We start from the raw sequence: 18078 nt of genomic DNA on the forward strand, positions 1-18078 counted from the left end.
TTTTTTGCGTCAAGGTAAGCTCTGCAGTAGATTTTTTCACAAATACAGGTTCAGTTGAACTGTGTTTGAGCCAGCTCCCAAGAACTAAACTTTTATCATTGATACATTTCATTAAATACTGAAATTGAAGTTCATGCAGCCGTTCACGTTGCATATGGGAGCAGTGATGGAAGCAGGCATTCTTCGCCGACAGCAGTTTTACAAAGCCCACTCGGAGTCCAGCTACACTTTCATTCTACGACAAAGCAGGTGCTACACCCCTGCGTTCGTGAAGTCGTACTGGTAGTACGCAGGAGTCATCATCATCATCATCATCAGCCTGACTACACCCACTGCAGGCCAAAAGCCTCTCCCATGTCTCTCCAATTAACATTGTCCTTTGCTAGTTGCCGCCACTGTATCCCCGCAAACTTCTTAATCTCATCCGCCCACCTAACTTTCCGCCGTCCCCTGCTACGTTTGCTTTCTCTTGGAATCCACTCCGTTACCCTTAAGGACCAGCGGTTATCTTGCCTTCGCATTACATGCCTTGCCCAAGCCCACTTCTTCCTCTTGATTTCAACTAGGATGTCATTAACCCGCATTTGTTCCCTCACCCACTCCGCCCTCTCCCGATCTCTTAACGTTACACCTATCATTTTCCTTTGCATAGCTCGCTGCGTTGTTCTTAACTTAAGCTGAACCCTCTTTGTTAGCCTCCACGTTTCTGCCCCATAGGTGAGTACCGGTAAGATACAGCTGTTATATACTTTTCTCTTCATGGATATTGGTAAGCTACCATTCATGACCTGAGAGAACCTGCCATACGCGCTCCACCCCATTCTTATTCTTCTAGTTACTTCCCTCTCATGATCCGGATCTGCGGTGACTACCTGCCCTAAGTAGACATATTCTCTTACTACTTCTAGCACCTCGCTACCAATTCCGAACTGCTGTTCCCTTACGCAGGAGTAGGAGGTGGTTAAGATAAACATGAACCAGGAGCAGCAGATGGTTAGAGGCAAACATGGCACACGGTCAGAACGTTCGCTGATCTCTACACTATAGCGGTCACGAGGCTTTCAGCTTGACGGGAGTAACAGTTCGCATGGCGGCATAACGTTCGCACGGCATCAGAGATAAAAAAGTGCTGTACTTATGCTGGGGCTATGGCGGACGAAGAAGCTGCCCCACGCTACCTGGTTCAGGACGGCTACAATCGTCGTCAGCACAGAGGAGCCTTTGCCTAGCGCGAAAGAATTAAAGGAATGGCCAAAAAAAAAACCGCGGCAACGCGGGAAAAGAAGCACAAAGCAAAAAGTTTGTGCACAAAAGCAAAAGCACAAACAAAAACGTTGAAATTAAAGGCTTAGATGAAAAAAATTCAGGGGGCACTTTGACTGTCTAAAGTGCGTAGAGGCGAAAGCGTTTTCCGCACGACTTTGACTACTTCTGTGGCAGTGGTGGCGTCACATGTAATTGAGTACTAATTACTAAGTGATGACAAATCACTAATTATTGGTTAATTAGTGATTAATGTCTGAATACTAATTAACTGCTAATTAATGACGCTTAAGCTTCGCCTTTAGGAGTGGAATTCGACAGATGATGATGATGCGTGTTGTAGCGCTGCCAGGAAGTCCAGAGAACGCCTCCACCCGTTCAGCGCGATGCCTTGCCCCTTGAACGCAACGCTTTTTTGAGGAAAGGAAATGGCGCAGTAATCCTATGTGATCTAGGTGGACACCTGAACCGCACCGTAGAGGAAGGGAGGAAGTGGGAGTGAAAGAAGAAAGACAAAGATGGCCCGTAATGAAGAAAATGAAAATTGTATTTGAGGAAAGGAAATTACGCAGTAACTGTGTCACATATCTCGGTGGACACCCCTCAAAATTCAGGGGGACACTTTTTTGACCTAAAGTGCGGTCACTGATGTGTGGTTAAGATGTTAAGCTTCGCCTCTGAGAGTGGAACGCGACAGCGTCTTGCAACGCTGCCAGGGAGTCCACAGAACACCATAACCTTTTCGGTTCTACGCCTCGCTCGTCGGTAAATTGGTTTTTGAGGAAAGGAAATGTATCTGTCTCTCATATCTCGGTGGACACCTAAACCTCGCCAGAAGGGAAGGGAGGAGGATGGGAGTAGGATGGGAGTGAGCGAAGACACAGTATTCACTAGACGCACCTTTGTTCATTCCAAACCATCGAGCTGGCATGGCGGGAAGTCTGCTTCTGGCTGCCCTGCTAGACGGACGCAGAAATGGCTCGCTCCGGGCGAGGTGTCGCAACGGCCTTTGTTGGTCGGGATGAATCCGTGTCTGGACCACCTCCTGGTTATCGCTTTCTGCTACCGTCACTGCCGGCTGACGAAGGTATGCGTTTGTGTGTTTTCTTGCACAGTGATACCTCGAAGCGTCCGTATCGAATAGAGGACTTTCGTCAACCATTAGAAGATGCCGGCGTTCTTAAGGATGTGAGCGGCATTGGCGCTTACCAGATGAGCCATCTCTGGCTAGTGAGGTTCCGCACCCAGGAGGCGAAGGACACTGTACTTGCGGCCGGGGGCCTGAGGGTGAAAGGCGGTTACTGTGCCATTATTGACCCCTGTCGAAAGGAGATCAAGGTGAAGATTCACTGGGTGCCATTTCACATACCCAGTGAGACCATTCGGAAGGCTCTGAGCGAGTTTGGGGAAGTGATGGAAATTCGGCATGAGGAATGGAGTGTTCCAGGATTTGAATCGGCGGAATCGACAACACGTATCGCACGAATGGTGCTTAAAGAGGGAGTCACGGCGGAGGAGCTACCGCATCTTTTCAAATTCTACGGGGGCTCCGTCCTTGTGGTTGTGCCCGGTAGGGCGCCTGTTTGTCTCCGGTGTCGCAGACGCGGGCATATCCGCCGCGACTGCCAGACGCCGCGCTGCACTAAGTGTCGAGCCTTTGGTCATGTCCGTGACGACTGCATACGTACGTACGCCCATGTGATAGAAGCGGCCTCAGAGGACTGTGACGATAAAGAGGATATCATGGACATCGAGGAAGCTGAAACGACGGCCCCTGATGACTGTCGAAAGAAGAGTGCGTCTGGGGAACAGGGAAGCGTCCTCGATGCAAACATGGAAACTTCAAGCAAGACGCTGAACGAGCAACGAGCTTTGAGCAACGCGGCTGGAACCCGCCGATGAGTGACCAGGCGTCTGCCATGAACGCCGAAGCGGAGCCAGTCGAGGACGCAAGAGCATCACAAAATGACATCTTCGGTCCGGCTAAGCGTGCCAAGACGGTGTTGCCATCCCCTTCACAACCTTCCACCGAGGTCAGGTTGCAACGCCTTGAGCGCCAGTGGCTCAGAGCCACCGGGACCAAGGGGAAGTATGTGCCTGAGTATCGTTCTTCGTCCGCGTCTCCCGTGCGCGGCGCAAGGAGCGCTGATTAATCGCCCCTTCTCGGAGGGTAAGGCGTACGCCTGGTAAGGGACCTGTACCTTTTTTGTGCTCAGGATTTTCAGCATGGCTTGTCTTCCGTCAAATTTAAAATGCGGCACTTTAAACGTGCGTGGACTAGCAGCTAGACGTAAGCAATGTCAACTAAAGCGTCTGCTCTATGAGAAAGACCTGGACATTCTTGCAGTACAAGAAACGAAGGTAGAGAGTGTGAGCGCGACAGACGCTATGGTTGCGCAGTTCAAGCCGCGATATAACGTGCGTGCTAGTCATGCAGTGGGTACATCAGCGGTGGTGGTGGTGAAAATATTTTAATGAAATGGTTTAGGAGGTTGTAGCCGTGGTTGGAGCTCTCAGTCCGGAACCCCATTGGCGTAGGCTGCTGTCCGGGCTCTTTCGATGAGTTGCTTTTGACTCTTTTCGTCCGAGCTGGACAGACCTGCCTCCCACCCCTCCTGCGTTGGCTGGTTATTAACAGTGATCGCCTGATTTCGTTGGCAGGCCCATACCATATGGTACAGGTCCGCCTTCTCCCCGCAGGATTTGCATTGTGAGTCAAATGACTCCGGGTCTATGGCATGTAGTCTTCGTGGGTTGTTGTAAGTGTTGGTCTGTAGCTTTGGGAGGTGTTGTTCCTCCCCTTTATCTAGTGTCTTAGCCGGCGGAGGGTAGACCCGACGGGATAATCTTAAGTGCTGAAGTATGTCATTGTAAGTTAGTAGTGGGGTAGGAGGTTCCACGGCATCCGCACTGGGTGCCCAGGGGAGAAATGCTCGGGCTGAGGCATGTGCGCTCTCGTTCCCTGGGATGCCCTGGTGACCTGGTACCCATATTAAGTGTTTGCGTGTGGGTTGGTAGCCACGGATGTAGCTATCTTGCACGATTTTAGCTGCTAGCGGTGCGACCCTGCCCCTGAGGTAATTGCGATACGCTGTCTGTGAATCTATGAGAATGTATATTGAGCTAGTGTGTGTTGCAGCTAGAGCAATCGCCACTTCTTCCGCAGCCAGTATGTCCTGGCTAGCCAGTACTAGTCCGTCGACTGTTGTATTTTGGTGCACTACCGCGACGGCCGTCATTCCCTGCTCGGGACCCGCAGCATCGACATAGAACACGCCCTCGCGCCCGCCGTAGTGTCTTTGCATGGCTTCGGCTCGTGCTTGTCGTCTTAACTGGTGAAAATCAGGGTGCATATTCCTGGGTAGTGGAGCTGCCTTGAGTTGTCCTCTCCATGAGGCTGGGATGTCGGTTTTGGTGTCTAGATGTCGGGGGCAATTGATGTTTAAATCACTCAGGACTTGTCGGCCAGTTCGAGTTGTGGAGAGCCGTACCACCTGCGCCGTAAGGTGTGCCTCTATCAGCTGATCGATCGTGTTGTGCACACCCAGTCGCAAGAGCCGGTCCGTCGATGTCGCAAGAGGGAGTCCCAGGGACTTCTTGTGGGCAGTTCTGATTATGATGTCGAGGTTTTTGATGTCACGCTTCTTAAGGCGGAGGTAGGGCGCTACGTAGACGACGCGGCTTACAACGAAAGCCTGCACCAGTCGCAGAGTATCGTCTTCTCGCATCCCCGATTTGCGCGTCGTTATCCTGGCGATCATCCTGGCGACTTGCTCGCTCACGAGCCGTAGTTTCTGGAGGGCAAGAAGGTTGTTGCCGTTGTTATTTATGTACAGACCCAGTATCTTCATGGTCTGAACTTCCTTGATGGGTGAGTTGTCTACGTGGATATTGATGGTGTCTTGATTCTTGCGTTGACGGAAGACTATCAGTTCGGATTTTTCGGGTGAGCACGTTAGTCCACACGCCCGGGCATAATTTTGAACTGTTGTCGCCGCGGTTTGTAGTTGTTCTTCAATCATTCCCATACTTCCCGTGGTTGTCCAGATGGTTATATCATCAGCGTACAGGGCGTGGCGTATGCCCTGTACCTGATTGAGAAGAGGTGGGAGATTTAGGAGTGCAATGTTGAAGAGAAGTGGGGATAGTACTGCCCCTTGCGGAGTGCCTCTCGTGCCCATCTTCACTTGCGTTGTGTGTTTTGAGCCGGTGCTGATGTTGACGGTTCTGTCCGTAAGGAAATCGCAGATGTACGAGTAGGCTCGCTGTCCGCAGTTCATGCTGTGGAGGTTGTTGAGGATTGTGGAGTGTTTGACATTGTCAAACGCTCCCTTGAGGTCAAGTGTTAGAAGCGCTCGGTTACTGTTTGTGCGTGCGGGATCAATGACTTCACGTTTGATTTGCAGAAGCACATCATGGGTGGACAAGTGTGCCCGGAATCTAAACATCGTGTGTGGCAGTAGCTCATTGTCCTCAAGATAATTGGAGAGACGGGTGTATACTGCCTTTTCCATGAGTTTGCCTGCGCACGACGTGAGGGATATGGGGCGCAGGTTTTCGATGCTGATTTTCTTGCCGGGTTTGGGAATAAAGTGTACATTGGCTGTTTTCCATGCTTGTGGAATGGTGCCGGTACGCCAACATTCGTTTATGTAATCCGTGAGTTGCTGCAGAGCCTCCGTGCCAAGGTTGGCCAGAAGTCCGACAGTAATTTTATCTTGTCCCGGGGCTGTGCCTCGGCGCATATCTGCTAGTGCTGCAATGATTTCCTCTGAAGTGAAATCTCTGTCTAGGTCTTCGTTCGGTTCCCCACGGTACTCCTTATTGTAGGGTTGTGGGTCTCGCGCGGTGCAGATATAGCGACGCGTCAGTTCATCCACGAGTTCCTGATCTGTGCCTTGAAAGCTGTGTAGGGCTCGATGCAAATTTCTGTGTTGTTCACTCTTCGCTTTCGGAGGGTCAATCAGGCATCGCAGAAGGTTCCATGTAGCCTTGGTGTCTAGGCGGCCTTTGAGGGATTCGCACTTCGTTAGCCAATTGGTGCGAGCGAGGTCCCATGCGTATTGGTCTGCTTGAATAGTAAGCTTGGCTATTCGAAGTCTTAGTTTCCGATTGTGTCTTTGTTTTTTCCACCGTTTTATAAGACTACGTCTTGCTTCCCAAAGGTGTAGGAGGTGGTTGTCAACAGCTGGGTGGTCCTCCGTGGTGGCAAGAGACTTTGCGAGCTTTTCTTTAAGGTCGAGAATGGAAGCCGCCCAATCTTCGTAGCTGGTTATTTGTTCGGATGTGGTTAGTTTGGTGTCCTTTCTGAATGTCTCCCAGTCTGTAATTCTGGCTTGCCCTCGTGGTTTGCTGTGCTTGTTGCTTTCGAAGGTGGTCGGCAGCACGTAGTGATCGCTGCCTAGGGTCTCTCCTGTATTGAGCCACTCATAGTTGCGGGCATTGCGGACGAGCGTGAGGTCGGGAGAAGTATCCCGCGTTACGCTGGTGCCGACTCGCGTCGGGTGCTGCGGGTCCGTGAGTAGGGTCAGGGCCATGTCAGCGATGGCGGATGCTAGTTTTCTGCCTTTTGTGTCTTCCCTGGGGTATCCCCATAGGGGGCTAGAAGCATTAAAGTCGCCAACTATAGCTAGGGGAGCTTTTTGGGCTTCTCTTAGGGCTTTAAGAAAGATCACGTTGAAGGCTACGCGGTGCTGTTTGGGGCGACTATATATATTGAGTATATAGGTGCTCTTGCTGTTTCTGTGCTGTGGCAGTATTTTTATGAAGGTATATTCAATGTCGCTGTCTAGATTAAGGTCTACAGTGATTGCCGTGCATGATTTGTGGACCAAGATGCATGTAGAGGGATTTGTTTGATGCGTTGAGTATCCTCTGATCTTAGCCTCCATATTCACTTCTTGCAGGGCTATTATTTGCGGCGTATCGGGATGAGAGTCTATGTATTGCTGTAATGTTTCCCTCTTCCGTTTTAGTCCCCTGCAGTTCCACTGTAGGATAGTAAGTTTATGTCTACGTTGTGGAGCCATGCTGAACACTAGAAACTTGTGCCTCATCATGTGGTGCGCCCTCAGGCTGCAGATCTGGCTGAGTGCTTGGCAGACGACGAGTTCCCATTTTACCCTGCAGCTTTGTGCCCCTGTTGTGAGAGACATCTGATAATTCCTGAAGTTTGCGGTCAATTCTGATCTCCTGCGATTGCATCCTTAATAAAACTGGTTCGAGGTTTTCCATCATGGGTTTAATAACTGATTCGAACATACTTTTGATTGTCGTCTCGATCATAATTTGTAATTTATTTTCAATGAGGTCTTGAATTGTTTTTTCCAAGCGAGTGATGCGTTTCTGGGTTTGGGGGTGCTCTGTACATTGCTGCTTTAGTGCCTGCGATGGTGGTGCCTGCGGAGTTGGTGCCTGGTGGGGTGCGTCTGGTGTAGTTGCTTGCCTCTCGGGGGTGCTAGCATCTAACTGGTGTGGAGACGGAGGGTGTAGCTCTGCCTTATCTTCTTCCATCGGACATGCCTGTTGCGTCGATGGAGGTAATGTGTTGTTTGGATTGACTGCGATGACTAACTGCTGTTTCAATGTGCTATTTTCTGATTTTAGTTGTTCAATCTCTGCTTTAAGTCGTTTGTAAGCCAACGCTTCGGGGGAAGAGGCAGCTACATCTGCCCAGCTCACCTTGCTGCCGTTGCGCTGCTCCTTGTTATGGGGTCCTGTTGTCTTCTCGGCAGGACGACTGCCGTTGTTGTGCGACACATTATCGGTAGTCCCAGGTCCATTGCTTGAAGAGCGTGAGCCGGGTGGTGTTGAGTTGTTGCTGGACTGGTCCTGGTGGGTCAGTCGGTCCCCGCTGCTCGATCGACCTCTGCTGCCGGACCGGTTCCGAAGCCTGGATCTTGACCGGTGGTTGACTTCTCCTGTCTTGGGCTTGGTTTTTTGTGATGTTCGGTACTTGTACTTGCACTGATTCGACCCCATGGGATGTGGACCTTCGCAGACCGTGCACTTGGGTTGGCAGTCGTGGGATTTTGGAACATCTTGCTGACCGCACTGCGGACATCTAGACTTCGAAGGGCAAGGGCAAACATCCGCCCGGTGTCCAAGTTTCCCGCACAGTGCGCAGGCTGGCGTTGTTTTCTTGTATAGGCGTACTGGAACCGCTTCACCGTAGTAGAAGACGTGAAACGGAACATTTCTTCCTTCAAACGTGATGGCCGCCACGTTGGAGGAACCTAATTTTCTCACGCTCACCACTGGTGCGTCCGGGGAGCGAAGCGCGTTCGTGATGTCTTCGTTGGAAACCCTCGGGTCCACTTGTATTACTCCTTTGCAGGTGTCGTCGGAGGGGCGGAGGTAGGAGTACACTGCCTGTGCCTTGTCCCCAAGCTGAATTTCGTGAATTGCCAGGATCTTTCTGATTATTTGGGCGTCTCGCACCCCGACGACGATGATGTTCTGTTCCCATATGGGCCAAACGCTGAGCTCGGCTGAGCCCTTGTCGACACCAGCAGCAATGTGCAAGGCGTTTCCGACCGCGTTGCTTCCCCTGAATTTGCTGAGATCCAGCGTTCCTTTAGGTTTGATTATGATCACTGCATCTTGCTTGTCCAGACGCGGCTGCGGAGGAGGCTTCCAACGCTTGACTTGCGTGTGGGGCGTCTGCTGCAGCGGCGTATCCCCTGCCGCGGTGACGCGTCCATCTGGCGTTCGACCTTTTTGCCGTGCCGAGTGGTTGTCACGGGCTGATGCGCGTTCCCACTCTTCTATTTTGCGTTGGATAATCCCCTCCGTAACCTTGTCGAAAACTGGGGTTTTCGCCTGCGGCATGGTGACAATCTGCATCCCCTCCGGGTCGTATCCCATCAGGGTCGTCATGGTTTGTGGCAGAATTTGCCCGCGGAGCCGCGGCGGGCAGCTGAGTCGTGGCCTAACTTTTAGGTTTAGCAACTCGCGCGATCCGCTTGGTCTTCAAATTCTCGAAGGATTTGAGAAAACGGTCCCACCTGAACAAGGGTGGGTGGTCTCCTCGTTGTTCTGGAAGTGTAGCCAGATGGTGTCGCAGCGCTTCGGCAAATGCTTCGGGAAAGGATCATAAAATTCGGCGGAGCCGACGTGAGACACGTCCGCTCTTCCCGACTGCTGAGGCGCGTCCCCCCGGTACATCAGCGGGCTGTGTGCTGTTAATTAAGAACAGTCTTGGTATCGAGGAACAAGCAGTGGTGTGTTGCACGAGGGGAAGGTTTGTGCTCCTTGATCTGTTGTACGGGGAGGAATATTTGAGAGTAATCTGTGTGTATGCACCCACAAAACCCCGTGAACGTCTTTTGTTTTTCCAGGAACTATGTGCGTACCTCGAATGCAATAGACTTGTCATTCTTTTGGGGGATTTCAATTGTGTTCTCAGTGCAGATGACCGATCAGGCTCAACAGTCACCGAAAGCGAAAGTGCTGTTTTCTTGAAAGAAATCATTGAAAAGTATTCACTTCAAGACGTAGCCCAGTTTGCAAAGGGCGGAATAAGGCGTCATTATACACATTTTCAAGGGCATAGTCATGCTAGGCTAGATAGAGCTTACGTTTCCCTTGAGCTGGCGGCAATTTGCGATAACTACATAGTCGAACCGTTCACGTTTAGCGATCACTGTTGTGTCATATTCACCATTGGAAGGAACGTGACACCTCAAGCGAAATTCAGCTGGGACTTGTGGAAGCTCAATGCAAAATTACTAAATGACGATACGTTTCTTTTAGAAACAAAGAACGTTTTAGAAGAAGTTCGGTTGAATTATGGAAAAAGTTGGGCAGAAAAGTGGGAGGAATTCAAAGTTGATGTCAAAATGAAGGCTATTGAAAGGTCCGTAGTAATCAAGCACGCTGAAAAAGCGGGACAGAAGAACCTAAAACAGATGTTGAAAGAATTAATTATAGAGTAAAATAGAGCTCCGGGACTATACACTGACCTTATCAGCGAAGTTAAAGCAAAGCTTAAGGTTATCGATCTGACATTGTTTCGGGGAGCTGCAATTCGTGCACGAACAGATCGCTTGCTGGCAGATGATATGCCCAGTAGGCGAAATTTGACCACAGAAAAAAGATACGCTAGAAGAAAAGATATCGTAGAAATTGAAAACAAAGACATTCTGACAGACAATCCCAAGGCGATAAGGGAGGCTTTCAGTGAGCATTACCGTGATTTGTTCGCTTCCAAATCGGCGGATGTCCAGGCCTTACAGGATGAATTTTTAAGTCTATTACCCCGACTGACCAGTGAAGACACTGACATCCTGTCTGCCGACTTATCAACAGCGGAACTGGAATACGCTATTGATGAGCTTCACTTGGGCAAATCGCCAGGTCCTGACGGGATAACAGCAGAATTTTATAAGGCGTTCAAATGTGAAACTGCTCTCATTTTACAACGCGTTTATGAAGAGTCATTTAGAATTGGTATTATACCACCGTCGTTTTCCCGTGCACATACAGTACTTATACCGAAAACTGACAATCCTGCTCAGCTTAAGCAAGTTACTGGTTATCGGCCGATAACGCTTACTAATGTTGATTATAAAATTTTTGTGAAAGTATTAGCCTAACGTTTACAATCAGTTATTGACATCTTGGTTGGCCCCCACCAGACATGTGGAATTCAAGGGCGGGCCATCTTCACGAATGTTCATGTCACTCGGAGTATACTGGAATGCTATGACGCTGACTTTAGGCGAGTCGCAATGTTGCAAATTGATTTAGAGAAGGCCTTTGACCGTGTATGTCACGACATTCTTTTTAAAATCCTCGAACATGTCTGTGTTGGAGAGCTCATTTTAAAAGGGGTTAAAATGGCCTATAGTAACTGTACCACAAATCTGGTTGTTAACCGAGAGCTCACTGACAGACGTTAGAGCATCCGTGCGGCAAGGCTGCCCAATGTCACCGCTACTTTTCGCTCTGTACCTGGAGCCACTTTGCCGAAATGTAATAAATAACAGCTTTATTCGCGGTTTCGAACTGGAAGCATGTGAAATTAAAGTATTGGCTTATGCCGATGATGTGGCAGTTTTCTGTAGTGACCACAGCAGCATAGAACATGCGATGTCGGTTGTTCGTAGGTTTTGTGATGTAACCAATAGCGTTGTTAACCTGGAAACGTGTGCGGGCCTTTGGCATGGGAATTGGGCATCAGCGCCTTTGTTTCATGCAAGTGTAAAATGGTCACATGTTCCTTCCAAATACCTAGGTGTACCTCTTGACAAGTATCGAGATAACGATGACTTTTGGAAGCAGAAAATTCAAGAACTCTCCACGCGTGCACAGAAATGGTCGGGAAAGGAACTGTCTGTATTCACGCGCGCAAACATATGCAATGTATATCTGGTTTCAAAAGTGTGCTATTTGTTGCAGGTCCTTTCATGCTCTAGACTTAGCATTCAAACGTTTCATTGTCTCTTCGCAGTTTTTGTTTGGCAGTCCTCATGGGAGAGGACTAAACGTGATAATTTTTTTTCTGCGTTTGAGAAAAGGGGGTCTTTCCTTGCCACACTTGTACCTGAGACAGGTGGTGTCAAGATTTCTGTTTCCTCGAGATCAACGCGACCCGTTTCTGCGGACGTTTATTCAAGTGAGGCTTTCTTCGGCTTTGCCAAACTATGTTATTTCCAGTGTGGACGGGATGAGATACAGTGCAAGTAGGTTTTAGAAAGAAGTGGTCTTTGCTTTCCGGTTTCTTAATGCGCGCTTCAGTTTGGAATATCATTCTAATGTCGCGCGTAACAAATTGTTAAAAGATTTTCTGGACTCTGTCTTCCCGGAGCCAATCTATCGATCTCTGTATAGTGGAGGCCAAGCAGGAAATGTTTTAAAAAAGAGTACGAAAAATGGTGGTGCCAGCGGGTGTGAAGACGTTTTTCTCCAAGTTACGCACTGGGACGTTGCCGGTTAAAACATGGATGGAGGAGAAGAGATTGTTTCTACCATGGGGTGCTGACTGCTTGTTGTGTCGCAAACCAGAGTCAATAGAACACGTCTTTATTGATTGCTGGGATGCGCTGCTCTTTTGGGACGTGCTCCAGCGTACAATAAAGAAAGATTTATCCTTGACGCCGTATGGGATACGATTCCTGGACGTTGAGCCAGATCTTTATAAATATGATGTGTAGAGCGGTTTATTGCCAACTTCAAGCGCCGGCGACGAAGACCCTGGCGCAAGAAGTCTAGGAACGAGCGAGGCGAGGGACCGGCACACAAGCGGCAGTTCTCCAGCACGAGCCTGCTACGGGCGGCGCTAGCGCTTCGTCGTCGTTGGTGGCGGTGCGGGATCATCTTCTTCATTCCAACTGCCCCGGCGGAAAGAGCGAGCCATCCTGGCGACTCAAGGCGAGGAGACGACGAGAGGGCTGTAATAAGGACATGAACGACGTCACGACCACGGCGGCGATGGTCGAAGGAAGGTGTCACCGGTTCGATGATATAGTTGACAGGTGACGTACGCTCCAAGATACGGTAGGGACCAATGTGCTTTGCCGAAAATTTGGACGCAGCCGGAACAGAGAGCCAGACCAATGATCCAGTGGAGAAGTGTGCAGCGGGCGTGTGTTGATCGGACTCATGCTTGCGGAGTCCTTGACGTTCGGCGGTGAAGGAGCGAGCCAACTGGCGGCACTGCTCAGCATGGTGGGTAATGTCAGAAAGGGAAGCATATTCTGAGCTGTCCGGGTTGTAGGGAAGGATGGTGTCCAGGAGGCAGGAAGGCTCGCGCCCGAATAAATGAAAGAAAGGGGAAAAACCGGTGGTTGCCTGGGATGCGGTGTTATATGCATAGGTCACGAACGGAAGGACTTGATCCCAATTAGAGCGGTCGGAGCTAATGTACATGACGATCATGTCCCCAAGAGTCCGGTTGAATCGTTCGGTGAGGCCGTTAGTTTGAGGGTGGTAAGCAGTAGTGGTACGGTGGACTGAGTGGCACGCATCGAGAAGCTCGCGTACAACTTCACACAAGAAAACACGGCCGCGGTCACTGAGAAGTTCTCGCGGAGAGCCGTGACGCAGGACGAAGTGATGAAGGAAGAGGGCGACGTCGCGAGCAGTAGCCGCAGGTAGGGCAGCGGTCTCAGCATACCGAGTGAGGTGGTCCACGGCAACTATAATCCATCGATTCCCGGCAGTCGTGAAGGGGAGCGGCCCATATAGGTCGATGCCCACACGATCGAAAGGGCGAGCCGGGCACGGTAATGGCTGTAACGGGGCAGTCGAGGGTGGAGGTGGGGACTTCCGCTGCTAACAGGCTGTGCAGGAGCGAACGTAGCGACGAACAAAGTTGTACATGCCTCGCCAGTAGTACCGCTGCCGTAGTCGCTCGTAGGTTTTTAGTGATCCAGCGTGAGCGCTCTGAGGGTCGGCATGGTAGTGTGCACAGATCTCAGACCGAAGGTGTCGGGGAATCACGAGGAGCCACTTTCGGCCGTCCGGACGACAGTTGCGGCGGTACAGGAGATCGTCGCGGATGGCAAAATGGGAAGCTTGGCTACGAAGAGCTCGAGGGAAGGGGGACGTAGAGTGTGCACGAAGGACATCGAGCAAGGACGAAATCCATGGATACTGGCGTTGTTGATTGGGCATGTCCATTGTAGTGAGCGCTGCGAGTAGGGGATCAGATAAGGGGGAAGAGGGCGCAGGAGAGGGCAGTGGCGAGCGTGACGAGGCGTCGGCGTCGGAGTGCTTGCGGCCCGACCGGTAGACTACGGTAATATCGAATTCCTGAAGACGGAGTGCCCAGCGGCCAAGGCGTCCTGAGGGATCTTTGAGGGAGGCCAACCAGCACAAGGCGTGGTGATCAGTAACGACGGTGAACGGGCGGCCATATAAGTATGGGCGGAATTTCGTGAGAGCCCACACTACGGCCAGACACTCCTTTTCAGTCACGGTGTAGTTCGACTCTGCTTTGGTGAGAGCACGGCTGGCGTACTCAACAACGTATTCAGAAAATTCGGGCTTGCGCTGGGCAAGAACAGCACCGAGGCCGACTCCGCTTGCGTCGGTGTGCACCTCAGTAGGAGCACTGGGGTCATAGTGCCGAAGAATAGGGGGCGAAGTAAGAAGGCGACGGAGCGCAGCAAAAGCTCCATCGCAAGCACAGTCCCACGTAGACAGGCCCGCGGAACCATTGAGGAGTTTCGTAATGGGCGCGACGATTACAGGCTAAATTACAATGCGTCGAAAATCGGAGCAGAGGCCCACAAAATCGGCGCACCTGTTTCGTAGAGGTCGGTTTAGGAAAGTCAGCAACAGCACGGAGTTTGCCAGGATCAGGTAGGACGCCATCTTTGGATACGAGGTGGCCGAGTATTGTTAGTTGCCGGGCGCCAAAGTGACATTTCTTGAGGTTTAGTTGAAGGCCAGCACGGGTGAGGCAGCTCAATATCTGACGCAAGCGCTGGAGATGCGTCGGAAAGTCTGGCGAAAACACAACAACATAATCTAAATAGCAAAGACAAATGTTCCACTTGAGGCCGCGCAAGATGTTGTCCATCATTCGTTAGAACGTGGTGGGAGCGTTACACGGACCGAATGGCATTACGGTGAATTCATATAGGCCGTCAGGCGTAACGAATGCCGTCTTAGGACTGTCGGACGCAGACATCGGGACTTGCCAATAGCCGGAACGAAGGTCGAGAGATGAGAAGAACTCGGCGCCTTGCAAGCAGTCAAGGGCGTCGTCAATACGGGGTAGCGGGTAGACGTCTTTGCGCGTAATTTTGTCGAGCCGGCGATAGTCCACGCAAAATCGTATCGAGCCGTCCTTCTTTTTCACCAGGACAACTGGGGATGACCAAGGACTGGCAGATGGCTGAATAACGCCGCGTTGTAGCATGTCGTCCACTTGCTCAGCGATGAGGCGGCGCTCGGGAAGTGAGACACGGTAGGGGCGCTGGCGGAGAGGAGGATGTGTACCGGTTTCAATGTGGTGCTCGACAGTGGTCGCACGGCCCAAAGAAGAGGAGTGGTGGTCAAACGATGAGCGAAACTGATTGAGCAGGACAAGAAGCTGCGCGTGTTGAGCTGTGTCGAGGGCGGGATCAATAGAGTGGTCGAAAATCTCCGAAGACAGTGGGTGATCGGGAGGAGCGGCACGAGGGGTGAGGGCAGCGAGGTTGGGACTGGAGGAGGGCGCATCGGTGTCCACGGAAGAGATGAAGTCAGCGGTTTCAATATGACCAAGGCACTCGCCACGAAGCAGGGGAAACGCAGAGAATGAGGTGTTGGAGACTAGGATTGCGGCAGCACCGTGGTGAATGTCGATGACGGCGAAGGGAAGAGAGAGACGTCGGCGAGAGGCAAGGAGGGGGGAAGGCGTGAAGAGAACGGTGGCGTCAGAAACAGAGGCGGCGCACACAGGGACGAGCACAGCACTCTCAGGGGGAATATCGGTGTCCTCGGCAACAACAAGTTTATCATCACAGCGAATCGGACGTTCGTCGAAGAGTGCATCACAGAGCGGAGAAAAGACGACATGCGCACGGGCACAGTCAATGACGGCGCTATGGCGGGATAGAAAGTCCCAGCCAAGGATTACGTCATGGGAGCTTGCACGGAGGACTAAAAATTCGACAACGTATAAAACATCGGTGATGACGACGCGGGCTGTGCAAGCTGCAGAAGGATGAACGGGCTCGGCGCTAGCTGTACGGAGGGAGAGTCCAGAAGATGGGGTCGTAACTTTTCGAAGCGAACGGCAGAAGTTTTCGTTAATCACAGAAACGGTGGCCCCAGTGTCCACAAGCGCAAGTGTCGGGACGCCGTCCACAAACACGTCAAGAAGATTGGGCGGTGAAAGGCGAGGACTTGAACAGGGCGATGAGAGCGCAGTTCGTGCCCCAGGAACTGCGGCTGCTAGTTTTCCGAATCGGCAGTGACGGTGCGACGCCTCATGGACGACAAGGAGCGGCGGCGAGGGGATGGCGATCGGTGGGAAACGTAGGGCTGGCGACCAGGCGCGCGATCAGGTGAGGTGCCCCGATAGGGTGGTTCGAAAGGTCGGCGAAAGGTGCGATCCGTAGCGGGGTAATCCGGCATGGGGTGTAAAGGCGCAGGCACAGTACGTCGACAGAGGCGCGCGACGTGGCCGGGACGACCGCAGGCGTAGCAGATAGTTTTGTTGTCAGCTGTGCGCCAAGGATTGTAGGCAACGGGAGCGAAACGGTGCCGAGGAGCAGCACGCGCAGACACCGCAGGAGGAGCGTATGCATAGGCCTGCGGCGGCGGTGGTCTTCGGACAACGTCGGCATATGTGAGAGGCGCGGGTGCGGGCGCAGGCGGCACGGTTACTGCAGGATCGTAGCTCAATGGAGCGGCAACAGGAGTGTGCTGGATTGGGAAAAGACCGGCCTGGGGAGCCAAGGGTGCCGGTTGCCGAAGACAAGGAAGTGCATCGGCGACCTCCTGCGTAATGGCGTGCCGGATCTCAGGCTGAGGACGGGCGGTGACGGGTATTGGTGAGATAGGAGCGAGAGTTGCCTGGCGACCTCGTCCCGCACGAAGTCTTTGATGGTAGCGAGTAATTCATTGTTGATGCCCAGACCGCAGATGGAGTCGGCAGGTGGGGGAGAGCGACGAGCGCAAAGGCGTTGTTTCCGCAACTCGTCGAAACCTTGGCACAGGGTGTACACGGAGGCAACAGTGGTGGGGCTCTTCGCCAACAACATCTGAAAGGCGTCGTCATCGATGCCTTTCAGGATGTGCTTGATCTTGTCAGCCTCGGTCATAGCCGGGTCAACACGCTTGCAAAGGTCAACTACATCCTCAATGTAGCGCGTGAAAATCTGATTGGTATGCTGAGCTCGGACACGCAGGCTTTGCTCAGCGCGTAGTTTCCGTACGGCGGGACGACCGAAAACCTCCGCGAGTGTGGTCTTTAGAACGGCCCAGGTGGGAATGTCGGCCTCGTGGTTCCGGAACCACAGGTTTGCGACGTCGCTCAGGTAGAATATCACATTTGTGAGTTTGACGCGGTCGTCCCAGTTGTTATGGCGGCTCACCCGTTCATACGACTCCAGCCAATCTTCCACATCTTGATCGCTGTGGCCGCTGAAAACAGCGGGGTTCCGCTGCCGGACGGCACCGGAGCAGATGACTGGCTCCGGCGGAGGGGCTGGCTGTTGACTGGGGGGCTGCTGACCGGCCTTGGACATCGGGATGGTGCGATTGCGAAGTTCCACGGTGACGGGGAAAGGTGACCGCAGCAACCTCCACCAAATGTAGAGCGGTTTATTGGCCCCTTCAAGCGCCGGTGACGAAGACCCTGGCTGAAGAAGTCTAGGAACGAGCGAGGCGAGGGAGCGGCACACAAGCGGCAGTTCTCCAGCACCAGCCTGCTACGGGCGGCGCTAGCGCTTCGTCGTCGTTGGTGGCGGTGCGGGATCATCTTCTTCATTCCAGATGTAATTTTCCTACTTGGCCTGCACAGTATTTGGCGAAGCAGGATGGCTGTACGACACTGTGATGAAGATGCGCGTTCTGTCCGCGATTACTTGAAAGAAAACATATCTAAGCTACGTGAAGTGTACAAGGAGCCATGTTTTGGAGATGAAGTTATCGAGTTGATGGGAGAGTTGTGTTCTCTGAAACAGTTTTGATTTTCTCACGCGAGTGAAACACATGTCCCCTCTTGATGTTTGAGAGTGCAGCGCAGAACATCTGTTTATGATCTGTTGTAATCTGTCAAAACAGGCAATAAAGACAAAAAAAAAGCTGGCATGGCGGAGTGGATAGCATGCTCGTCTCGCACTCCGAAGACCGGGATTCAATTCCCGAGCTCGA

At 51.9% G+C, this 18078-nt stretch overlaps 2 protein-coding genes across 2 annotated transcripts in view; both read left to right on the top strand.

Annotated features, from left to right (window-relative positions):
* The first annotated feature begins 2191 nt into the window (after nt 1-2191).
* LOC149326930 (uncharacterized) overlaps nt 2192-18078 on the top strand; it is a 244252-nt gene continuing 228365 nt past the window's right edge. Inside the window, exon 1 of the mRNA XM_089563514.1 lies at nt 2192-2350. Coding sequence (XP_089419640.1) covers nt 2285-2350 — 66 coding nt within the window. The 5' untranslated portion in view covers nt 2192-2284. The remainder of the gene's footprint in view (nt 2351-18078) is intronic.
* The window catches only part of LOC149326929 (uncharacterized), a 79962-nt gene continuing 64075 nt past the window's right edge, over nt 2192-18078 (top strand). Inside the window, exon 1 of the mRNA XM_089563513.1 lies at nt 2192-3449. The gene's annotated coding sequence lies outside the window, so the exon portion shown is untranslated. The remainder of the gene's footprint in view (nt 3450-18078) is intronic.

Source organism: Amblyomma mixtum, chromosome 10 (genome assembly GCF_055824585.1).
Source record: "Amblyomma mixtum isolate Tamu chromosome 10, ASM5582458v1, whole genome shotgun sequence".
Lineage (NCBI taxonomy): Eukaryota > Metazoa > Arthropoda > Arachnida > Ixodida > Ixodidae > Amblyomma > Amblyomma mixtum.